This window comes from Lipotes vexillifer, unplaced genomic scaffold (assembly GCF_000442215.2).
Source record: "Lipotes vexillifer unplaced genomic scaffold, Lipotes_vexillifer_v1.1 scaffold370, whole genome shotgun sequence".
In the NCBI taxonomy this organism is placed as follows: domain Eukaryota; kingdom Metazoa; phylum Chordata; class Mammalia; order Artiodactyla; family Lipotidae; genus Lipotes; species Lipotes vexillifer.
The window spans coordinates 2,582,950-2,609,383 of NW_006772699.1; the positions used below are offsets into that span (position 1 = coordinate 2,582,950).

At 42.7% G+C, this 26,434-nt stretch overlaps 1 protein-coding gene across 1 annotated transcript in view; it reads left to right on the forward strand.

Annotated features, from left to right (window-relative positions):
- The window catches only part of DOCK2 (dedicator of cytokinesis 2), a 424,501-nt gene that overhangs the window by 111,956 nt on the left and 286,111 nt on the right, over positions 1-26,434 (forward strand). The window contains exons 24-25 of the mRNA XM_007447828.1: positions 9,307-9,377; positions 11,136-11,242. Of these exons, the coding sequence (XP_007447890.1) occupies positions 9,307-9,377; positions 11,136-11,242 (178 nt within the window). The remainder of the gene's footprint in view (positions 1-9,306; positions 9,378-11,135; positions 11,243-26,434) is intronic.

The window sequence follows — 26,434 nt, forward strand, 5'->3', positions numbered from 1 at the left end:
GGAAAGAAAGGAGGAAAAAAAGAAGGAAGCAAGCAAGCAAAAAGATGAGCCAGGAGAACTTCTGGTCCTGAGGAGACCTGGGTCGGCAGAATGTTCTTCTTGATCAGCAATATGCTTTTACCCTGGGTTTAACTTCTCAGTGTCTCTGTTTCCTCGTCTGTAGAACTTCACTGTTTGGATCAGATGAACATTGTCTGCAAAAGAGCCAATTATAAAATGCTATGCAAATGCAGAGAGCTAATAGGATTATTATGGCTTTGGCATGAGTCAGTAAGAACCCAGGTTCTTATTGCCTGGGTAACTGTGTTAGAAATGTCTTGTTCTCCAGGTTATGCTGGTTTCTCCTTATGGATTTCTACCCTGAAGTCATGGAAAGAGACTTTGTCTCTTTTTAAATTTACTTTAAGGGTCAAATTTAGCTTCTAGGAGTTACATAAAATCACTGATGCTTTCCATCTATTCCTATGGTTGTTGAAAAGTTGTCAAAGAAGAATGTAAAGTCATATTCAGATACAGAGAGCAATACCATTTGAAAAAAACTGAATGCTGTTTTAGGGTGCCAGGAATGGGCCGATGAGGGGAAAGGAGTCAAGGCCATTTGATGTTAGCAAACCCCACACAAGAGATCTTCTGCAGAATTTGACATTTGCTACAGGAGAAAGAGCTTTGGATTTCGAGCCAGAGAGATCTGGGTGGGAAATGGGGCATGCCCCCTTAGGCAGGTAACACTGGGCAAAGCACTTCAGTTTCCTGGGCCTCGTTCATCCTTTTATAAAATGGGAAGTCTAATTTAGGGGATTATTGAGAGGATTAAATAAAGTAATGCATGTAAAGCGTGGTGTGTAAAGCCTGTTACATAGTTCCATTTAAATAATTTTTAGTCATTTATATCTCTCCCTCCTTTACCTCATGGTAAAACAGAAGCCTTGAGGGCATTTTCCTATAGTGGAATCTGGAAGGGAATATTTTTGTTTCTAACCCTGTCACATGAAGTCGAACAGTGTTAGGTCATCCAGTTATTCTGTTAGATCAAGAAACAGATATAAATTTCAAGGAGGATAAACTCGCAAGAACTGGCTCTATGAAAAATAAAAAAGGACGGGAAAGTTTCACCAGTGAAATAGTACAACATGACTGTAGTCTTGATTCTGAGCCTGCATGGGGGTACAGTAGGAAAGAGGGCTGTGATCTATTAGTAATGTCTGCCATAAGCTTTGGGTGAGAGCACGGAGTAAGAATGCCAATGATTGACATTCTAGTCCAAACTTTCTACTTCCAGCTGGGTAGTGGCTTAGGTGGAAACCCTAATTCATGCCTGCCTCAGTTCAGAGTAAAGCCTATCTGGTTCAATCTCAGCTTTGCCCATTGTGAGTTTTTGGGCCCAAGCAAGTTATTTCTCAATGTCTGAGTTTCATCTGGTTTTTGTGAATTGCTTTCTGTGGTTTTCCTTATTGTTCAGAGCTGGCATGGCAGTAGCTCACCCAAAACTATGGAGAATTTAAAGCTAGCCATCCAAAGAGGGTAGAGGGAGCATTAAAAACATGTTCCACTGATTGAGTACTTACCGTGTGTCAGGCATGAAGCTGAGCTTTCACATGCAGTGTTTTTAGTCCTACCCAAGGTCTGCAAGGAATCGCTGTCTTCAGTGTCCACAGAAGGCTCATAAGGTTAAATAATTCATCCTAAATCATACCTATTCATAGTGGTGGAGCGAGGATTTCAATCCACCCAGCTCTTCTAACTCCAAAGTTAATATTCTTCTCTAAGCCACAACGAATGGGTATGGCCAGGGGTTTCCACGTGTTTTCAAGAATGGGCCGTATGCTCAGAAGTCCCCATGTGTGCCAGCCCTGTGAACATTGTTGATAAAACTGATGGCAGAATGAGACAGTCAGCGCCAGACAGTTGTGAATTGGATGTAGCTCAAGTGTGAGTAATAGCCATTTGGTGACGTTGTACAGACCCATTAGACCCATTCTCCTTTAGGTCATGATTCTTTATAATGCTCCAAGTTGATGGTATGAGTGGAAATAAATAAGCAACTCATAATTGTATGATATGCTCCCTTGGCCACTATGATCGCCACACATGATTGCTAATATAGCGGCTAGAGTGTCCAGGAGTGCAGGGGGCTCTGTCTTTTAGGTCTGCAGTATCTGAAACAGTGGCTGTCACATAGTGGGTACTTGAATATCTTTTGGCTGAGTGAATGAAAGAATGAATACTAGTTTGCACTATTTTATGTTTTAGCATTTATTATGTGTCACATGCTGAGCTAAAACCTTTACATATACTGTTAGCTTATTTGATTTTTATAACAACCACCTTATTAGGCAAATACTCCTCTTATCTCTACTTTACAGATGAGGAAGTGGAGGCTTAGAGAGATTGAGTAACTTAACCAACAGCTGAGAAGTGGCAGGTCTGGGACTTGAATCCAGGCTGTGTAAGGCCGGAGTTTGAGTTCCTAATCACCACCGAGCAAAGTATGGTTTCATTAAAGAGCCGAGTCTTGAGGCAAAATGCCTCAACAATAAGCAACATAAACAACAGTACAGATGGGCAGATGTCTGGTCTGCAGTTATGAAGTCAGGCTAATTAAGGAGGCCTCTTTCTTTCCTCTCTTTTCATTGTTAATTTTTGTAAAACATCCAGATGTCCGAAGTAAGGGAAGAAGGTGGTTCATTCTTGAGAAGTGGCCTACGGGCTGCCCCCAGAGGTAGGAGAGGGGAGACTCATATTTAACAGCAAGAGCTGGAGTTTCATCTCAAGTTGTTAAGTGATTCTTTACTGTCCCCTTCTTAACCACCTACCCCATACTTACGGGCAGTACTTGGGAATGTTGGATTTATGGAGGGTAGGATGAAATTTTGTTCCAATGAGGTGCTGCAGTCCCATTGATAGCTCGTATTTTTCATTTAATCGTCACATCAACCCTATAAAGTAGGTGACTTTATTCCCTTCATTCTCCTGATGAGGAAACTGGAGCATAGAGAGTTAACTTCCCCAAGGACACACATAAAAGGGACCCACCTAGAGTTGAACTTGGCCTCTTCAGCCAGCCATTTTAAACACTGAATTCTCCTGCCTCATGCCAAGACTCAGGGGCCAGCACACTGTTGGGTTACAGAAAGCACAGAGACGTACATATCCCAGAACCTGTTGGTCCCTCTTCCCTTCCTTTTCACTGAAAGGCCAGTGACAAGGGTGAATGTCTGGGGAGAGTGGATGTATTTTCCTCAGGGACAGCTTAGCATCTATAAAGAAGCTGCTGCTTCCGGTCAGCTGCGGTGAATCCTTGTAACAGTGTTTGTCCGGTTTCCGTGGACCTTGACTGTCCTTTACTTGGCTAAAATAAAAGGGTTGAAAATTGATGGGATGGGAATATTGTCAGAGCTCTTGAATGAGGAAGATGTCTAGTGTTCTCGTATAACCTTGCATCATTGCAGGGTGTGTTCTTTTGGGCCAGAAGTCTGTGTCTGCTGGCACCAATACTGTGCAGTCTTGGTTAGAATGAAAAAGAGAGGGCGGGGGGAGATAAGGAACCCTGGAAACACGTAGAAGACAAATCCCCATTGAGCTTGAGGGAGTGCAACTGTGTGGTTTTGATTTTTGTTGCTATTTTTAAACATTTGTTGTGTGCTAGAAGCCCAGGATTATCAGCTCTGGTGAAGTCCATCTGGATAGCAATCATTTCAAGTGTTTTCCTGCGACTTCTCTTAGGGCCAGTAAAATCACTATTCCTTGATTTGGGTCTGGCTCTCTTCTTGTGGCCTGTACCTGGCTTCTGGCAGAGGGGCTTGGGATTGATGATTCATCTAGGAAATTCACTCTGTGCCACATTATAAACTAATTACTGAGCTGGAAAATGTCCTGGTGGCCATTCTTGCAACCCTCATATATGTGGTGAAGAGGATTCTTAACTTAAGGCATATCAGAAAAACTGCACCTTCTTTCAAAAGCCATTCTCCTAGAGGGGAGATGTTTCTTTATCTACCTCCTCCCCCACTTCAGCCTTGTCTCCTGTATTAAAACCCCCACACTTACCAAGATGGAGACTTTTCTTAAAGCAGGGTAGGCAGTAGCAGAGCATACTGGTCCGAAGCCAGTTGGACAGAATCAGGTACATATCTTTTCTGTGTATGTGGCTTATTAGCTATGTGGCTTCTGGCAAGTTATTTTTACCTCTCTGTGCTATCATTTTCCTCACTGGTAAAGTGGGATGACAGTGTCTATTCATAGAGCAGTTGTAAAAATAAAATGAGATCATGCATGTATAAAGTTTCTGATCATGCTTTGCTATTTTGATTAATATATTTTAATCCTAATATATACACATGTATATGTGTATATATATGCACATACACACCTATGTAAAAACATCTGTTTGTTTTTATTAAATATTATATATGATATAGGGGTATACACTATGGGATGAAAGTAATAACACAGGAATATAAGTTTACGTGCAATAGTAATATTAATGAGAGTAAAGATAATAACAACAGTAGAGCAGCACAGTTCGCAGGAGGCCAGCAGGTCTAGAAAGCCAAGCTGTTTCTAGTCCCAGACCTTAGAAACTTGCAATGAATGGAGGTCTCCAGCGGGTCTTACGGCTGAGCTCTTCAGCCTCCTGGGAGTGCTTGGTGGTAGCGCCTGCTTGAACCCACCTGCTATCACTCCACTCAGGTGTGTCAGGGCTGTGTGAAGGTGAGGACTGTGGACAGGCCCCCTGAGGCCAGTGCTGGCTGTGACAACAGACTTGGCAAACTTCCTGTCCCCTTTGGAAAAGAAAACCACGGGCCTGCCATTTCTCTGTGAGGCCCCCTGGACCAAATGGAAGTTTGATACGCCCGTCGAGGTGATAACACCCTTTGAGTCTCAGCATGACAACCCCTCAGTTTGTTTTACTTCATTGCCAGCCCAGGCCTGGGAGGCTGGGAAGATTGGCTCCTTCTGAAGCAGCCCTTGTCCCAGCTTTGCCCAGCTCCTCCTTACTGATAGCTGAAGCACTTAAGTGTGAGTGTCCATGTAGACACCTGGTGATTAGTGCTCTACAGCATCACTCTGAAGCCCTGGAATGACATGCAGCCCTTGCAAGCCAGCAACTTGCTGCAGACACTGAAGTCCCAGCTTTCCCCAACTCGCCGAGGATTTCATTTCTGTTTTTGTTCCCTCACTTTGGTCTTAATTACGATGAGTCCATGTTACACTTTGCCCAGCACACTTTGGTGCTGGGTAATGAGGGCTGGTGTCAGAGAGATGAGATAAGGAGAGATCCAGCACACGTACTTTTGGGGGCCTGCTGCATGCTGGGCATTACAATAGCTGCAAGATATACTTTATTTTGCATCATTCCTCTCTGCCCCACATGAAGATGCTGAGGCTCAGGGGGTGAAGAAATGGGCCTCGGAGCATGCAAGTGCTGGGTGGAGCACTGGGATTCCCCCCACACCCTGGCCCCAGGTGCCTGTGGGCCCAGAGCTCTATGTTTCTCAGCCTAAGAGTGAAGGAAGGAGCAGTTTGCTAGAATGCTTAGATAGGTTTTTATCAGGGCATGTGCCTCAGCGTATGATGTCTCTTTAGAATGTAGGGGTTATAAGCTGGCAGCCCACGGGAGAAGTGCAGCCTGCAGGTGTGTTTGATTTGGCTAGCACAGTGTTAAGTGAACGAGAATGACTCATTCTTTAGACAGAGTGTGGGTTCCACATACCTCCTCACTTCCCACTGGCCTGTGCTCTTCTCATTTCACTCTTTCTGCTGCTTTCCCAGCCCTGCAGGCATCTGCTTTTGCCATATCTTGATGTTTCCTGATACAGATGACCTGACCAACTAGGCTGGAATGTACTGTATAGTATAATTGCCTGGAAGAATGTCATAATGCATCTTAGCATATAAAAATTCTGAAAAGTTATGCCAAAAAACCCCCTCCAAAAGCACCTTACTGGTTTATCTTTGCTTAAATCAAACTTTCCCCTAATTATTTGATTGCAAATCCTTACTCCACCCCCTTCCCGCCACAGAATACCTAACATCATCCTATGGGAAAAGGGTGTCCCAATAGACCCTAGTTTTAGAAACATTCGCTTTGGAATCTTGTTATCTCTTGCCATCTTGATTTGAAAAAATAAAGAATAAATCTCTGGACACAGAATCCAATAATGTAAAGAAAAGGTCTGACACATCTGACAACATACAAATTAAAATCCTACTGTGCAATGAAAGATATGATAAACGAAGCTAAAAGACAAGCAACAGTCAAACGATAGGACAAGCAAGAGAAAATTCTTGCAAAATGTGTTACTGCAAAGGGGTTAATTTTTTTTTTAACATCTTTATTGGAGTATAATTGCTTTACAATGGTGTGTTAGTTTCTGCTTTATAACAAAGTGAATCAGCTATACATATACATATATCCCCATATCTCCTCCCTCTTGTGTCTCCCTCCCACCCTCCCTATCCCACCCCTCTATGTGGTCACAGAGCACCTAGCTGATCTCCCTGTGCTATGCGGCTGCTTCCCACTAGCCATCTGTTTTACATTTGGTAGTGTATGTATGTCCATGCCACTCTCTCACTTCGTCCCAGCTTACCCTTCCTCACCCACGTCCTAAAGTCCATTCTCTACGTCTGCGTCTTTATTCCTGTCCTGCCCCTAGGTTCTTCAGAACCATTTTTTTTTTTTTTTGGGGGTAGATTTTTTGATGATGGCCATTCTGACTGGTGTGAGGTGATACCTCATTGTAGTTTTGATTTACATTTCTCTAATGATTAGTGATGTTGAGCATCCTTTCATGTGTTTGTTGGCAATCTGTATATCTTCTTTGGAGAAATGTCTATTTAGGTCTTCTGCCCATTTTTGGATTGGGTTGTTTGTTTTTTTTGATATTGAGCTGCATGAGCTGCTTGTATATTTTGGAGATTAATCCTTTGTCAGTTTCTTCATTTGCAAATATTTTCTCCCATTCTGAGGGTTGTCTTTTTGTCTTGTTTATGGTTTCCTTTGCTGTGCAAAAGCTTTTAAGTTTCACTAGGTCCCATTTGTTTATTTTTATTTCCATTTCTCTAGGAGGTGGGTCAAAAAGGATCTTGCTGTGATTTATGTCATAGAGTGTTCTGCCTATGTGTTCCTCTAAGAGTTTTATAGTGTCTGGCCTTACATTTAGGTCTTTAATCCATTTTGAGTTTATTTTTGTGTATGGCGTTAGGGAGTGTTCTAATTTCATTCTTTTACATGTAGCTGTGCAAAGGGCTTAATATTAATGATATATAAAGAATTCCACACCAATAAGAAAAGAAATCACCCAAAAGAAAACTGGGGAAAGAATATAAAGAAGCTATATATAGTAAATACAGTTGTTTAATAAGTATAGGAAAGGTGCCCACCTGGACTAGATCCCAAAATTCACAGATTACAGTTGCAAATTATGTATCAGATTGGCAAAATGAGACAGATTTGTATACTAGTGTTAGCAAGGTTAGAGGGAAAGGAGTAGAAGGAAATTGATTACTGCTTCTTTCTAAGTTAATATGACATTATCTCCTAAAATGCATATGTGTATACATTTGTATGTCCATTTGCATATGTGTACGTACATTTTACACACTAATTTCTCTTCAAGCAGCCCATCCATCACACAGGGGTTCTCACAGATACACAGATGTATATTTTAATATTTTCTTATCACTTATTTTATAATAAAGAAAAACTAAAGATAGCATGGAGTCCGTCAGTAAGGAGGACTTGGTGTACCCATGTGAGCAGTTGTGCAGTGATTAGAAATGAAGAGTGCACTCTATGAAGTGACGTGCAGAAATACTGGTGATAACATGGTTAGCTGCAAAAAGCAAGTTACAGAACTGTATAATCACACACATACATGTGCACGTGCACATGCATGCACACACACACAAACACATACTTGTTCATGCACAGAAAACAGTTGGGACTCACCACAATATTGACAGTGTTCCCTTCTGAGGAGTAGGGATTGGGGCTGAGATGGAGATGTGGGACTTCAGGGACAATTTTCACCCTAATACTTGTGTGAAGTTTTTAATATCAGACATATAATACTGACTTGTAAAAATCATAACTAACAAGCAAAAAAAGCGTGGGGGCATGGAGAAAAACAGTGCTATTTGAGGGTTGCAAGGAGTGGCTCTGTAAGTAGCCTGCCTGATTTTGAATCCTGGCTCTGCCACTTGCTAACTTCGTGACCTAGTTAGTTATTGAATCTTGATGCCCTAGTGGTTCCTGATCTATGAAAATAGTGTATCCCTTGTAGGCTGAAATAAGGTTTAACAAAATAATCTAACAGCATGGTGTCTGCTCCACTGAACACTCTCAGAGGATAGTCATAATTGTTATTTATGTTAACTAAGAAGTGCAGCTGTATATGGCTAGGATAAGATTTTCTTTAAAAAAAGAATTTTCTCTATTTTAATTTTGGTCTGTTTGTAAAAGGATGATACTTGTTGACTATAGAACACTTAGAATATACAGAAAAATAAAAAGAAAATATAAAATGGATACATCTGCCAGATTTTTAAACATTATTTTCCAACTGTGTGACTTACAACTCCTCCTGTGGAAATTACAGTCTACTCTGCTGTTTAGCAAATGGTGCTGTTTTGCAAGGGCGTGGGTCTTTTTCCCACCTCTGGATGTATCAGTTATCTTGCACAGAGGACAGAAACAATCCACCACAATGCCCAGTTTTCCTAACGCAGCTAGTGGACCAAAACACGCTGACAGTTGTTCACAAATTGGCCAGGGAGAGAAAATAGAAATAACTCAGTCCATGTCATCCTTGCCACCAACAAAACAATTCAGGCATACCATCTTCCAAAAAAGACAGAAGGTACCCTTTATTGAGCACGCAAATATGTCTGGCTCTCTGCTGGATGCCACATTTATATTATTTTGAATCTGTACAATCCTGCAAGATAGACATTATTTCCTCTGTCTTATAGATAAGGAAATTGAGACATCAGAGAGGTTAAGTGTTTTGTCCAGAGTCACCTGGCCACTAAGGAGTAGACCCAGGATTTGACTGTAAGTGTGTATAACCTCAAAGTTTTTGATTGCTCTACTCTACATTTCTGCTCCCTTGAAGACAGAAGAAACTTTTGAAGGAAGTACGCCTGGTGTTTCAATCTACATGCAGAGTCTGAATCACTGTAGCAGTGCCCAGGATTCAGGATCATTTTCCCTTGATCTGTGTTATGTTGCAAAGTATTCTCACCACCAGGCAGAGTTGTTGGCCGTGGGCACTGCTCATGTTTATTTCACTTTCTACCTAGGTGGCAGCTTTGAAATACATCCCATCTGTCCTCTACGATGTGGAAACCGTCTTTGATGCAAAGTTACTCAGGTGAGCTTATGGTGTGTGACTGTCCTGGGCTCTGTTGTCAAGCCAGGGATTCAGAGGGAGAGGAGAGCTCTTGTGGGGAATTGCAGACGGGCACTCAGCGCGGGGACAGGGAGGACACATGGTCAGAGCTTCCCGCAGGGATATTGGTGTGGGATTTTTACAGTTTCATTGGGTTGTGTCAGATCTGGTGAAAACCAACTATAAAGTAAACATCCTTCTTTGACAATATCAGTGATGCAGAATACGAACATGTAGGTTAAAAAACTGATGTTTGGTGTAAATGTCTCCATTTCACCTGGGCTTGAAGGTTATTTTGGGGTTCCAGTCTTTGCCCTGTAAGCCCTGTAGTTACAAATGGAGAACAACCTATGGACACTTAGTGGGATAGTGAGATGGGCTCCCCTTCGCTGGGAGGAGCACATTATTTTACTGTGCTTATGCTCTTAGAATAGGGGCATCTGAGCCAGACACGCCCTTTTCCTCGTTTTCCTGAATTCACTTAAGTTCCAAGATAACCTATAGAAGATTTGAAAAACTTTTCATATTGCAATACTTTTAGATTTGGAAAAGCGCTGCAGAGATAGTGTCTAGAGAGTTCCTGCATACTTTTCACTCAGCTCCCCTTAATGTTCACATTTTGGATAACTACAGCATAGCTACCAAAACTAAGAAGTACACATGGGCACAATTCTTTTCAGTGCATTCCAAACTTTATTCAGCTCTCATCCGTTTATCCACTGTTCATATGAAGATTTCTTCTGGCTTCTTCTCATTCTTCTGGTCTCAAGCTAAATGTTATCTTCTTGGAGAAGCTACCTCTGAACATTGTAAATAAATTATATTCCTCCCTCAACCCCTGCACCATTACTCTCTGACAGAACTCCCTATTCATTTCCTTCATTGCATCTGTGGCCTTGTATTGATTTGCTTGCTTTTGTGTTGTACGTTGACCTCCATTAGAATGTAAGTTCCACGCCAGTTGGGACCAAGTCTGTTCCTGTTGTATCCCACTGCCCTGCACATTGCCTGTCACATATTAAGTGGATGCTTAATAAGGATTTGAAAGAATGAATAAGCACAACGAGCTTATTTTGGAAAGCTGACAGGAGCTGTAATTTTATTTCAGTGGTATTTTCATTTTCACTCTATTTGGAAAGAGCTATCTCCTTTTTCATATCCCAAACTGGTTCTAACCCACAACTTTTCAGAGTTGTTTAAAAAATTAAGGACCTTTTTTGATCTTAAGATTTATCATAAAACATTACTAAGCATAAAACATTAGTGAATAAAACGGCATGGCAATGAAATTAGAATCTTGTTTTGAACCCTCGTTTCTTTGACCCTCCCTAGCTGTGTAACTTTGGGAAAGTTAGTTAACCTTTTTAAACCTTACATTTCCCACTTGTAAAATTGAGATAAGCATTGGATCTACGTCATAGAATTGTGAGGCTTAAATGGCACAGTGGATGTCAAGTGTAAAACATGTGCCTGATACACACAGTAAGTGGTTGGGTTTCTTGATATTATTTTCAGATTTCCACATCTCTTTGAACACCGTCAGTATTCAACACCAAGACCAACTACGCATACTTACTGAAGGCTTATCATGCACGGAGGTGGGGGGCGAAGGGAGCAAGAGGTGCATTGTTTCTGCTCCCCGCAGAGCTTGCAGGCTGGGGATGGACAGACTGTAAGTGCCAGGAGGTGGCAGACGTTGGTTTAACAAGCTCTGCATGCTCTGGTTTTTCCTGCCCTTAGCCAACTCCTCTATGAGTTCTATACCTGCATCCCTCCCGAGAAACTCCAGAAGCAGAAAGTCCAGTCCATGAATGAGATAGTCCAGAGCAACCTCTTTAAAAAGCAAGGTGAGTGCAAAGCATCCTGGCCGGTTGGGGGGTGCCAGAAACCCTACGTGCTCATCACATGCTGCGCAGTTAGGAAATGTTTCTTCTCTAACAACTCCCTTGGTCTGAATGAAGGGGAAAAGCAGAAAGTAGCTGACGACTTAGATATCAGAATCTAAACTAATTTAAGGAAAACATAGGCTGAACTGCTTGTTTTTCCTGAGAAAGTTTACTGAGAGGCTAAATTTGGAGTCATTTTGCTGTGAGGTTTTTACTCTACGTGAGAAGTAGGTAAAGGTCTGATCCCTTCACAGAGGCACCAGTGGCTTCAGTCTCCTGTTGTGCTTGCTTCCAGGGGCACTCACTATATAAGCAAGCAAACACACATTAACTATATATCCTCCCCTGGTCTTTTATTACTACTCTCATAGTAGCATGTTATACAACTGCTCTGGACGTTGCCTTTCTTCGCGTAACGGTATTTCCTGGAGAACAGGAAATGACAGTGGACTTGGGCAGTGGTTGTGGTCAGAGCTTCTGCTCACCCAAACTGATCTGTGGTAACCACCAGTCCCCAGCCAGCATCCCACAGTCAAGAGCCTTGGGGTTTCCTGTTTTTGAGATCAGTGGGATGGATGGCCGCACGTCCTCCAGCTATGAGCAGGTAGGACTTAGATGTCAGTATTCACCATTTCCTACATCACTCCTCTCTGTGAGAAGCAAACTGTGCAAGAAATAAGAAGTCTTAGAAAGCAGAGGATCAGTCATCTCCCACCCGGGATTTATTCAGAGTGAAGCTTGAATATTTATGTATTAAAGATTCAGGAACCACTTTACTGTAAAGATTTTCCCCTCTAATGTCTGGTTAACATGGTGCATCCAGAATTGCTGTCTGAATCCCATCCCGTGGAATTAAAGTTAGGAGAAGGGCATGGTAAGAAAAGTGTTCTTGTGATTTTATATTCATGCCTGGAGTTTCCTGACCATTTAGACAGATGTGTGACAGCAGATTAATGCAGTACATACATGGTTTGTTTGTGCAAGGTGGTTTGTGTAAGGTGATTGGAAACTAATCCTGGTTAAGACTTGCTGTATGCCTTGTATTACTGGGGTTTTTTAAGTGAGCCTTCCTCAGTTCTCACCTTCTGATTTCCATGTCGGAATAAATTACCCTCACTCTGAAAACTTTGAAATACGCCTGCCCCTTCCTGCCCTGGCAGTCCCTTTCTGGATTTCAGGTGGTGTCACCGTAGAAGTGAAGTGAGTCCCATCCTAGGGGCGTGGCAAGGACGACTCTTGCTGCATGTGGTGCTGCACTGGCAGGAGAGAGCAAGGGCTGCTTGGCTCCCTTTCATTGTTCAGAGCGGCAGTCATTGTCAGGGGCCCGGCTCAGCACCGAGGCCAGATGGAGTGTTAGCGCGGTCCTGGATTGGGCATGCGCTGTCAATTCCAGCCTGGTAGAAGTAGGAGTGATTCCTTTACTGGAGTCACATCTCCTGGGCTGATGGTGGCCTCTGAGGGTTAGCATAATCACAGGGCAGGCTGGACAGCTGCTGCTGGCCAGTCCTGCTGCGTCTTTGAGTTTCAGATTCAGTAAAAACCCTCTGATTAATATTAATTGACAGAAGGCCAGCCCCAGTGTTGTACACAGTTACCCAAAAAAAATGCAAAATTCTTAACCTTTACCTACATACAGAGACTAGAAGTAGGTGAACAGAGAGCCCTTTGGGGACCCACTTTAAAGAGGCTGCAATGTATAATTAGTCTATCCATCCTTGGTTCACGTGTGAAAGCAGTATGCTCTTATGCACAGCTTAAAGGTAACTCTTCTCCCACTGTTTATGTGTTAAGTGAACCCTCTTACAAAAGTAACCCAAAAGAGGAAAAGAATCTGAAAAAGAATACACACACACACACACACACACATGTATGTATGTATATGTATATATATATGTAAAACAGAATCACTTTGCTGTACACCTGAAACTAACACAACATTGTAAATCAACTATACTTCAATTAAAAAAAACAAATTAAAAAAACACCCCAAGGGAATCTTCAGCTCAGCCTTCTCCTTAAATCCTCAAGTTCCAAGTGAATACAATCTGAGTTCATACGCACAAACTTACTGGGTATCTGGGGCTCTTGGGTGAGTGTCTCCTTTATACCCTGAAATAAGGTGAGTTTGATTCCTTGGCCAAGTCTGAATTATAATGAAATCCCTTCTGTTGTTCTCCCTGTGAATTGTCCTGTGCCTCAGGGACGCAGTTTGCTTTAAGTCTGCACTTATCTAACTGCCAGATGTGCAAACTGCCTGGAGTATTGTCGGTGGCATTAGCTTGTACTCACAGCCTTGAACACTTGTACTGACATCAAGCAGAGGAACCAGAAGGCTTTTAAGCACTTTCCGAAATGTTGGCAGACTGTCCTATTGGCCTCTCTTCAGGAGGGTCCTATGCAGAAGGGGGAGAAAGTTTACTGGTTAAGGGCACTGGTTCTTGGGTTGGATTCCTAGTTTAGCCCCTTTTCAGCTGGGTGACCATGGGCAATTTACTTAACCTCTCTGATCCTCAGTAAGCTCATCTGTAAAATGGGAAAAATGATAGCAATGTCTGTCTTAGAAGGTTGTTGTGTGGGCTGATGAGACCAACAGTACGTTTAAAGTGCTTATCAGAGCAATATAATATCCCATACTAAGTGATCACTGTTATTACCGGTGTTGTGGTTATTATTTCTGCTGCTCCTTTCATTTTCCCAACTTCTGTCCTGACCTTCAGGTTCTTTGCAATAAGGGCATCCCTTCATAGTTGATAGCTGCACGTAACCCTAAGCTAAGCCTCCTTGTTTCCCTGAAAGCTGTGTGTTTTTCTCCAGGGTCTGAGAAGCACAGGACTTAAGGAACAAAAAGGCCTTGGTCCGTATCCATGTCTCATTCCTGCTTTGAATGTTTTCCCACTTTCTATTTCATTTCACTGTTTTTACATAGGGCCTGTGCGATGTGAGCCCAGAAGAATAGGTCAGGGTGAGATGTTTGTGGTTTCTCACCTCATTGTTTACCTTGCTGCAGGCGTCAAGACAGTTACATAGTTTGGGACACTTGACAGACATCCTCTAGGATGGTTTGCTCCTTGGGGCTCTTTTAAAACACACACACACACACACACACACACACATACTTTTTAATTCTTTCTTCTTTCATGGAGGCAATTAGCCTCCATTCGCCTCAACTTTTACTTGACTTGTGATCCTGAGTAAAGTACTTAATCCTTATAAGTCTCAATTTCCTCGGCTGTAAAGTGGGAATAACCACAGAATGAGTTTCATTGGGTTTTTGTGCAGACTCAGTGGCATAATGTGACTTGTTAGCCTGGGGTATGAGGGAGGCAGGGGCCACCAGCAGTCGAGGTCCCGCAGGGAGTGGCTTGCCCTGTGTGAATGACTTCCGGGTTCAGCGGGAGGAGAAGTGGGACATCTATGGAGACGAATTTCCTGTTTTCTCCAGCTCAGGCTTGCCCGGTGGTGATGATGGGAGAAGGGATGAATAGGCATATGCCCCGAGGAAGCTCTTGAGGGGAGTCTGCGAGAAAACCAAACCTTCTGTTCCTCTGGAACAGATTTGTCCCTACTTAGAACCTAATCTCTAAGTAATGTGTCTTTTTAGTCTGATGCTAATCACATGTGCCATCTGGTTCAGTGTAAACTGCTTTAGGATCCACACTGCTCACTTTTCTCAACTTCCAAAACAAACAGGGGGTGGGGGGAAGACAGAGAGAGAGAGAGAAACAGAGAGAGTCACAGAGAGAGGGACCAACAGGGAGACAGAGAAAGAGAGAGAGACAGAGATCTGACAGAGATTTGGAAACCCTTTCAATGTTTATTTTCAGCTAGTGGGATTTTCTTTGGAAACTTTGTTGAGAAGCCGTCCTCTGAACACAAAGCATCCAGTTTTCCTTTTATCAAGATGTAGTTTCTTTCTTTCCCCCTCTTCTTATCTGTTGCCCACAGTTTCTGGAGCGGCTAGGACCTCAGTTCACAATGGGCTAGGCCTCTGTGGTGGGAGGGGGGCACAGACATCACTGTCCAGTGCCCTAGTGGGGGATTATCTTTTCTAATCATCACATCATTGCAACACTGGTCTGGAATAGAGAAAAGTCCTCTCGTTCTAACAGTTATTGCTTTGCTTGGTGAACTTATGTAACATCTCTGAGCCTCCGGGGTTCCACATCTGAGAAATGTGAGTAGGAATGCTGCCATTAGAGTGTGCACTTTTGGTTTAGGAAATCCCTGTTTCTGATCCTGACTTGATCACTTACTAGCTCTGTGTTCCTTTGAACAGTAACCTCTTTGAGGCTTGGTTTCTTTAGCTACAAAAATGAGATCATGCATGTAAAACAACTAGTAGAGTGCCTGACACAGTTGCTGCTTATTTAAAGACATTTATTGTATCCCCTGTATAACAGTAATAACCACAGGAATAATAATGACATCCACTGCATCTTAAAGGAAGAGACATTTAAATGCCAGCTATATATTATTTGCTATATAGGGCATAAACATATAGTAAATTCTTACAACCCAATTACATAGGTATAATTATTCTCATCTTATAGATGGGAAAACCAAGGCCTAGAGAGTCGAGTAACTTTCATCCCAATGAGACCAAGGGTTATATTACAATGTACTAGCGCATTAGTGTTTTTGGCTATGTGATTCTGGGGTGACAAATCAATCTCCAAATATCAGTGGTTTAACAAAGGTTTATTTCTCTCTTGTGCAAAGTCTGATAAAGGTCAGGAAGGTCAGACGCCTTTTGTCCCTTGTGAAGCTCTGCCAGCTTGTACCCATGGCCTCTCTGCAGCAGGGAAGAGAGCGAGGAACGAAGTACAACCACTTTCAACTACGTCAGCCTGAAAGTGACACCCAGAGATTCCACCCGCAGTCCACTGGCCAGACCCCATCACACGTTCCCAACCTAGTTGCAAGGGAGTCTGGGAACTGAAGGGAAATGCGTAGAATATTTGATGACCGTCTCTGCTACCCATAGGTAGCAGTGGTGGAGCTGGATTTGGAACACAAGTCCTTTGAATACCAAAACTCCTCCTCTTTCCACTGCACCATGCTTTGTTCTTATAATGAATAAAAAGGAGAAGATATGTTTATTTTCTTGTTGAAAATGCTTCCTTCTCCATGTTAGAAAAAAGTGCCACATTGTTCCTCCTGAGAGATTTTTTTCTTCCTTCCTCACTCTCTGCCCCTGTGCCAAATACTGGGCAACTCTCTGACAGCTGTGTACGGGGACCTTTGCTTGGGCAGGAGATGGGACTCTAGATGCCAGTGGCTGCTGTGTCACTGCAGGTTTTTAAAGCACAGCTTTCCTGCACTGAGAAGTGGTATAAGCAGGCCGCCTGGGACTTGGAATGTCCACATCAGGCTGGGTACTAAGACTGCTGTGAAAGACAAGGCAGTAAAGGAATAAGTCCTCTTCCTCCGAGGACATGCTCTAGGCTCCTCGCTGGCTCCTCGTCTCTCCTGGCACCATACATGACCTTCCACAGTTCTTTTCTTGGTGAATACTGCCCGGAATACCTTCTACTGCATACCGCCCCCCCCCCCCCCCCCCCCCCCCCCCCCCCCCCCCCGCTGTGTACGGGGACCTTTGCTTGGGCAGGAGATGGGACTCTAGATGCCAGTGGCTGCTGTGTCACTGCAGGTTTTTAAAGCACAGCTTTCCTGCACTGAGAAGTGGTATAAGCAGGCCGCCTGGGACTTGGAATGTCCACATCAGGCTGGGTACTAAGACTGCTGTGAAAGACAAGGCAGTAAAGGAATAAGTCCTCTTCCTCCGAGGACATGCTCTAGGCTCCTCGCTGGCTCCTCGTCTCTCCTGGCACCATACATGACCTTCCACAGTTCTTTTCTTGGTGAATACTGCCCGGAATCCCTTCTACTGCATACCCCCCCCCCCCCCGCCCCATTCCCTACCCCCACCCCTAGACACACTAACTAGTAACTCCCACTCATCCCTTTAAGACCCTGACCCGAGGTCAAGTGTGCAGTGCGTCTTCCCTGATGTCTCAGGCATCTCAGCCTAGTCCCATTCCGCATTTACTCAGTCCCTGCTACAGGACAGGCCCTGGGGTGGTAGCGTGGATACAGCCGGTGCCAGTTTGCAAATTTCTGCACCACACTCAATGTGCAAAGACGATGAAGCTTCTTGGTTTTGTTTGTTCTAAATCTAATCTAATCTTTTTGAGTCTCCACCTCACTTTGTACTGTGGCAACTTAAAATTTTCAGTCAGTGACATCTTGTGGCTTCAGATTTAACAAGTCTTTCTGGCTCAGAATAGTTCCCCTTGCCTCTCCAAAATAGTGTCTGGGACCAGGTCCCAGGGACCCAATTAGGAAAGGGAAGAGAGACTCTGCTTTTGCCTTTTCCCACAACCTATCTAAAATATCTCTCTTTGGGACTTTAGTCCAAGGGGGGCATGTTGGGACACACATGTCTTGTGGCTTCAGGGGCCACTACCTTTTTGCTCTATAATATCTTCTTTTCTGAGGAAGCCTTCCTCATCGCTCTTCCCTGGGGCTATAAAAGTGGAATGGCTGCCAGGGTTCTTGACCAATGGGAGGAAGTGTGACATTAGAGAGTAGCACATTCAAAATATTATCCTGGATTCTCAAAGGGGATAAAGCAAGACGTAGAATCTCTGAGGGGAAGATTTCTCAGACCTTAGGTGCATCTGGGAAGTTTGCTAAAATTGCAGAATCCTGGACCCTACCCCAAAGATTCTGACACTGCAGATCTGGGGAGGGGCCAGGGATGTGCATGGGATCAGCCCTCCAAGGGGATTCTGATGCAGGTGGCCCCCTGACTGACCCTCTCTAGTTGGCAAGCGGAGCTCCTAGAGCCTGAGTGGGGGAAGGAGAGCAGTGCAGCAAAGAGGAGCAGATCCCACAACACATAGCAGAGACCTCACCCTGATACTTGGCATTTCTCTCTCTCATTGTCTGTTGATGCGACTACCTATGCTGATGGAGAGAACTCCTTACGTATAAGAGATATATATTATTTCTTTATGTGCCTAGTCTGCCTAGGGCCTCACTGATATCCACTCTCAGAAACTAGTCTGTGCACCTGGGCAGTAAAATATACCACTATTCAGTGGCCAGTGTCCTTAAAAAAAAAGGAAAAGGGAAGATGGGACCTCAGTTGTAGAGAACAGGCGTTGTCATAGTACTCGATTCATAATGTAGCTCATCACTGGTCCACACAAGGGCTTGCTTTTATTCATTAACATATTTAGTTAGTTATTTTTAATAATAAATTAAACATCCTTGCACTCACCACCCAAACCAAAAACTAGAAACTGAACAATCAACTACCTGTAACTATGTGTGTCTTTCCCCACCTAAGGTAACCCATTCTTGAATCTTTTATTAATCATTCCACTGCTTTAACGCAGTGTTACTGCATCTATACATATTTCTAGTGTTTTGGTTATTTTAGCTTTATAAAGAAGGGTATTGAACTATGAGTAATTTGAATTGAACTATGAGTAATTTGAAGGGACTTACTTTTTTCACTTAATATTATACTAAAATTCATTCATATTACAAACTGTTGGAGTTCATTTTTCTGATGAGTGTAGAAAATTCTATTGTGTGAATAAGCCATAGTTTATTCGCTCATGCTTTCAATTTTAGGCACTTGGGTTGTTTCGGATTGTTTTTTAAGTTGTAAGCATTGCTGCTAAGAATATTCTTGTACATGTCTCTTTTTGTACATGTTCAAGAGACTCGGTGGGGCATATAACTACCAGTAGATTTGCTTGGTCATGGGAGATCTGAATATTTAACTTTAGGAGATACTGCTAAACGGGTTTCCAAAGGTGGTTGCACTAATTTGCTCTCCCAGCCATAATGGATGAGAGATTATGTGGATCTACATTCTCTTCAACACTTGATATTGTCCCAATTTAAAAATTTGCCAATAAAATGGGCTTAACATACGTCATCACTGTCTTGATTTGCAGTTTCTTGATCGCCAATGACACTGAAAATCTTTCCTTGTGTTTCTTTGTCACTTGTGTTTCATGTCTGTGATATGTCTGTCCATGACTTTTGTCCATTTTTCTTTTAGGTTGGTTGTATTTCTCTTATTAACTTGCAGGATATTTTATATATTCTTCACACTCATGTTTTGCTGATTTTATGTGTTATGAGAATCTTCTTCCCACTTACAACTTGTCTTTTCATTTTACTTAAGATGTATTTTTTTTCATTTCTTACTCTTTGTACAGATTTATCCATCTTTTTAACAGTCAAATCTTTTTGTGTCATCTTTAAGAAATCTTTCTCAATACCAAAGTCTGAAAGATTTTCATTTATATTTTTACTAAGAACTTCATAGTCTTGTTTCTGATACACAAGTCTTTAATCAACCTGTAGAACTTATGTTTTATGTATGGTGTGAGGTAGGAGTCTGATTTTGTCTTTTTTGCCATTTGGCCACATAGCGTTCCCAGTTTCAAGTGTTGGGCAGTCTTTCCTTTCTCCAAGTCCGTGTCATTTTCCATTTCCAGGACATTGCTCTTCCCTGAGGACTTGAGGGCAGGTTTGCTAGAGCCTGGATTCAGTCCCTGGTCCACAGTGTGCAGTTTCTCTGTGTTAATTGTGGGTCGAAGGGTCAGAAGGGTCAGGAGAAAGGGATAGCCTCTCCTTCCCAAGCAAGGCCCCAAATTAGGATCCTGTGTTATGTTAGCATCCTGGGAACTAAGTGCCAAGAAATAACACTTCTCCAGGTTTTGGACCTTCTCAGTTATGAAAATAATGAGATGGTTTCTTGGAATGATCATTTTTCTTATAGCAAGAAATTTCTTGTGCCCGTGGGGCAAGCTTCTTGTAGTTTCTGTATGTATCTGATAGAAAGAGCACTGAACTGAGAGTAAGGAGACCTGAATAATAGCAACAATAATGTCAGCAGTAGCAACTGTAGGTGAGGTTTACCGAGTGCTTATTATACAGCAGGCACTGCGACAAACACTGATGTACATTATCTCATTTACTGCACAGTTGTGTGATCTTTGGCAAGTCACTTAAGCCCTGTAGAACCAGTGTAAAATCATGAGGCTGAGCAAGATTTTCCAGAGCTCTACCAACGTGAAAACCTTTGATTTATAAAATCATTCCCTGAGTGACAATGGCAATACTGCTGAATCTTTCTATCACCATTTAGTGCCTAAAAACGCCTTCTCCCATGTATTGCCCCCAACACTTCTAAATGTCCTGCCTGAGCTGGGAGTGAGGAATGAGGATATTTTATAGAAGGTTAAACGGATGCAGGGAAGTGGCCCGACGCCCTCAAGATCACACAGCAAGGCTCAGAACCCTGGAAAAGGTAAAAGGATATACTTACTGGAGCCAATTTATTTTCTTCCACAAAGAGCTGCTGAGTTTTGAGAATCTTAAGATTTTTCTCCTCAGAGCATTTGGAGGCATCGAAGATCTTTCTTCAAATAGGGGCTTGCTCCTCCCACCTACAGTGTTACAAAGCTACCTCCAGTTCCAAAACGTCCCTTCTACACTTGCAGATCTGAGAAGGGGCTGTTCCTTACATCTCTATCCTTTTCGATGTGACTGATCTCAGAATTCAATGTCAGAAAGAAACCTTCAGATCCAGAATCAGAGAAGACAGTGATTTAATAAGCTGCAGAACAAATCCAAGAGAGATTTATTAAACTGTCCTCTTTTTTTTTTTTTTTTTTGGCTGAAGTTAAAAAAAAAAGTTGGCATACAATCAAAGAAAAGAATCCCTCTTGAACCTCCTCAGATACTTAGAATAGCAGCTCTTAATGACATTACAGAATACAGTTTAATTGGGGGCAGAGTGTGGGGCAGGGAATCCCAGATTACTTCTTTAGTGGTAAACCAAATCAACTCTTGTGCAATTAAAAACAATTTACCTCATTAAAACTAACGAGCAAAATCAGGCTGTTCTTACACCTTTCAATCCATGTTCCATGGGATTTTTTCCAATTTTGGAATGACAAGTGGAAACACACAAAAGGATAGAGTTTATATAAATCTTTAAAAGGTTCTATGTTTACTCCAAATTTTTTGTTTGTTTTCATTGTGAAGTTACAGTTATAGATGGTTTGAATTATACCGAGGCAGGTTTTAAAATGTTCAGAGACTTTTATGTTGACCTGTTTAAGTTTGATTTTGCTGATTTTTTTCTCCCCATCTTCCTAGAATAGGAGAAAGTTTCCTTAAGACCATGATACAGTTGAATTGAAGACCAGCTGAAGATTTAATTCAATAATATTTATTGAAAAGCTAAAAATGTAGCAGCACTGTGTTATGGGAAATGTGAAAGAAATACAGTAATAAATAATTTCATGGTCACCACTTATTTAACTATTTTGTGGCAGGCACTGTGCTAAGACTTTTCACACATTACCTCATTTCATTATCATGACATCCCTGTAAAGTGTAGATATTAATATCCCCATTTTACAGGTGAGGAAACTGAAGGTTAGAGAGGTTGGGAAACTTGCCAAGAGTCATAGCTCAAGTCGCATGGCAGGGCCAGGATTCCAAATGGGGTCTGTCTGATTTCAACATCCATTCTCTAAACTGCTGTGCAATATGGCATCTGGAACAGAAAGTTTTCAGCGCCCCCCAGGGAGCTTACAGTTAGGAGAGAAAAGACTTACCCCAGAGATCTTCAAACTTGAGCCCACATAGGCCATGAAGGTAATAGAAATGAAGGTACAGAGTGATAGTTATTATGCCATTTTATATAGTAACCTAAGCAAATATATTAAATATATATTATATATATAGTATATAATATATATAATAACCTAAGCAAATATATTATGCATATATACACAAACACACTTAATGTCACCTTCAGTTATATTTTTTACAACAGATTTTCCATTTGCCTAGTAAACATGTGAGAACTTTCTTCACTTCACAAAGAAATGTGATTCCTTTCATTTTTTCCCTAAAACACAGTGCCGTTTGGTCAATCATTCATTTCCCCACCTTTGACAGAGATGCGTATACAGAAAAATATTTCTCTACTACTAAGGAAACAAGAGTGAAAATGATCAATCCACACTCAGCTCAGAGTGGGGATCAATAGGGAGCAGTGAGGACTGGGGCAAAGTCCATGTCATTGGGTATATAGGACAGCTGTGAATCAATGCTAAGTGATTGTTACTATCTGTGTCAATATTTGGGCTCAGTGCTACCTGATCTCTCTTTTTTTTTTTGAGAGAGAGAGAAGTCCCACAAATTTTTTTTTAATGGGAAACCTGCTGATTTAGTTTTTAAATGATATTTTCAGGCTGAATAAAATCTGCATATGGACCCAGCATAGCAGCCTCTGGTGTAAATTTATAATTTACAGAGTTTTAAATAATTTATAGGGTTTTAATAAATGTATTATAAATTTATAGAGTTATTTACAAATAATCCCATAAGAATGACTACTGTTGGAATTCAGTGAGAATAGTGCTTTTGGAATGTTGAGTACAAGAAGAGGTAGGATGTCAGCTGAACTTTGAGGGATAGTGAGTATGATGTAGGCCCTCTCCAGAGAACAGTTCTTGGGGAGAACTAGTAGTGTCAGGGCTGGAGCACTGTCTCACTGAAGACCACTGCCTTTCAAGCCTTAGGAGAACTCAGCGTTCATCCTTTCCTGACACACTCCCTTGCTAATGAGGGCCTCAGACCACACCATAACCTCTATCCGACATTCTCCTGGGAATGCTGGGCCATTGTTGGAAAAGATGACGTTTATTGTTCATAGAAATTAATATTATAAAAATATTGTGTTTTTGTAGAATATTTGGAAGTAAATAAAAGCACCTGTGATCTCATGATTTAGAGGTAAACATCGTTATTCTTCCTCTCTTTTGTATCATATATTATATATAACTGGGATAATGTTTTGCCAGGTTTGTAATCTGCTTCTTTCACTGAGAATCATTAGGAACATTTTCCCATGCCATTTCTAAGGACTTCATAGGACTCTGTTGTAAAGATGGGCTATAACTGATTTCACTGTTTTCCTATTTAGGGACATTTGGATTCATTTACTTTTGTGCAAGAAAAACTTACTGGAATTCATTGTCTTAATAGACAAATGGTTGTCCTCTGTGCTCCTTATTTCTTCACTGTTGGGCATGAATCTCATCCAGCTTTTCTAGTGCTTGTCGAGGGTTCTTATTCTCCCTTCTTCCTCCTCTTTATGTGCGTGCAGGGGCGCGCGCACACACACACACACACACACACACACACACACACACACACACAGGATTTTTCTATCTCCTTGTGCGATAGGCTCAGCGCAAAGCAGATCATGTTGTCCTCTCTTAAAGAGCTGGAGCGGCATGTTCCCATTTGAGAGGGACATGTTTTCACAGCCCTGCCGTCATTCTTGATGGTAGGGGGCATGTCTGTGCATGGACCTTCCCTGCAATACCGGGCACTTAAGTGCAACCACACTGAGAGCCCTCATTAGCCCTGGGCAGCCACAGTGGATGTGCTGAGTGTGACACCCTCCAGGCTGGAGCGACTGCCCAAGAGGAACCAGACACCAGAGCAAAGAGGGAAGCCAATTATCCAAAGGCAAATGAGGCTCTAATTATGGCTTTCGCTAAAGAGGGTAAAATTATTTGAGGAGAGACATCTCATTTCTGAAGTACGCACAGCCCAGGACACTTGTTCAGAACAAGGACTTGGATCAAGTCGTGGTTTTGCTGCCTTAGCCACGACACTTCATGTCTAGGAGTATCTGATTCCTCATCTGTCAAATGGGAACAATCTAGGATGTTTACCTCATTGGTTTACTGTGAGAATGACATGGGATAATGCCTGGGAGAGGCCAGGCAGGGTCTGACATTTAGTGAGGACTCATAAATGGAGTACCATCATCATCGGTAACTCTTACTAGTATTACTATTATTTGTAATCATTTGATAGTGGAACAGAATGTGGAACTGGAGCTCAGGAGACCTGAATTCTCAGTTCTGCAGTTTTCTGTTGCCACTTAGCAGTGAATAAATCTCTGAGTTTTATTTTTCTTGTCTCTCAAATGAGAAACCTGGATCAGGTCCCTTTCATTCGGAGATTTGCGGACCTACACGTGCTGAGAACTATATATCATCCTCTTCATGGAGCCTCATGTCAACCCTGTCTTATAGGTGCTGTTATCTCCTTTTCTGAAGGTGCTGAAGTTGAGACTTACACAGGAAGCTGGGATTCAACCCCAGGCTCCTAACGTCCATTCTATACTTAATTGTCTGCGTGTCCCAGCATTCAGTGTAGTGACTGATGGTGGACTTGTGCTCAAACGTATTTGTTGGCTGCACTCCAGGCTTTTGAACAATGGGAATGGTGGTGAAGCTTGTGGCTGTGCTCACACCGCACCCTTGTCTCTTTTACTCAATCCTCCCAAAATTGTAGGCACAAAAGTCCAGAAAGAGACTCTTGTCAGACTTTGGGGGCAGCTCCTGATACCTCAGCTCTATTTAACATAAATGAGACTGTTAAACGCTTGCTCTTCATGGCGAGTGGGTCATTTTGTGAGTTACCCGAAGGATTGTGTATGCATGTGTGCATTAAAGAACTTGGCAGCACTGGGTTAATCGAACGTCTGAGCTGGAACGGATGTTAACAACCCGCTGCCCAGAGATGGTCAAAAGCAGTAATTCAGAGAACCTCTGAAGAGGGGTCACCCTTACACGTACAGCAAGCTGGCCACCTTCCCCCTGCATCTACCAGGCTAGCTACTCTCTACTTCTCCTTCCCCAAGAGCAGTAAAAGCTGCTCTTTTACTCCCCACCCCTCTTCCTCCTGCTCTCCCTCCCTCTCTTCCTCTCTCCTCTTCCCACCTGTCTTTCCCTTTCTTTCTCTCTCTCTCGCCCCCTTCCCCCCTTCCCCCCACCCTCTCTCTCTATCCAAGACAATTGGACTTAACGCAAAAAATTCTAGGTGTAAAGAAGTGTCTGGAAAATTGATCTGGCTCTGATGAGGAATGCTGACCGTGGAGGAGGCTGGGCATGTGTGGGGGACTCGTACCTTCTGTTCAATTTTGCTGTGAATTCAAACTGCTCTAAAAAATAAAGTCTATTTTAAAATGTTAAAAATGCAGTGAACACACACACACACACACACACACACACACACACACACACACACACACAGACACACACACAAATTGACCTGCCCTTCCCACAATCTATTTTGCAGAGGATGGCGGAAAAGGCCCCAAAACGTTAAGTGGTTCCTTCAGGTCAGTTAGTTGCCCACACATCAGTTGTGTCATTGGAAGTGTGACTGTAGTGTGGTTGGGTCCCTTTTCTTTCTGGTTCAAGGACGCATGTCAGTGCCTTAGGAAAGTAGCAAGGGAATTAGTTCATTTTCATTGCCCATATGCCTATGGTCGCGGGACTTTGTCTTTGCTGCCACTCAAGTGTCACCGTGCTGCAGCAAAACCCTGTGCGCTGAGCCTGGGGATCACTTCCCAAGGCTACCTCTGGAGGAACCACAGAATGATTAGGTGGTGGTTCGGGCTGCCCTCTGCCCACTCCACTGCCCACTAGCTCCCAGCTGTGCAGGTCTAACCACCTCCCTGCCTGTGTATCTGTGTCTCTGTGTCTGCCTCCCGCCCCATCCCCACATCTCCCCCATGCAGTCCCTTCTTCAAATCCACTGCCTCAGCACCATCCTGAAGAAACTCCACCTTGCCCCCTGCCCTCTTTTTAAGCCTGCTTTGAGCGTTAACTGGTTCTCAGTGAGGCTCTCCTCCGCCCATCCCCTGGAGTCCCAGGATGTAAGGTAGGGGTGGCGATGGACTCTACGCCCCACAGAGAGAGCGTGGGCTGTAGGAGGTCATCCTATGTCATTTTCCCTCCCAGAGAGAGCTACAGCGAATTTTCTTTCTGGGCCATCTAAGATGTGGGCACACCGTGCCTAGGTGAGCATTATTTATTCATTTTTTTGCCTCTTCCCCACCCAGCTTGAGCCCATTTTGTCCTGACAGTTGCCACTGTACTCTGGTTGCAATTGGTTTTGTTACCCAGGTGGGACAGAGTCAGCTCTGATTAGGTTTTTAAATTTTAAGCACCACTATCCTCCCACTCCCCCCAAATAATAAAAGTGTACTTTTTTTTTTTTTTTTTTTTTTTTTTTTTTGTT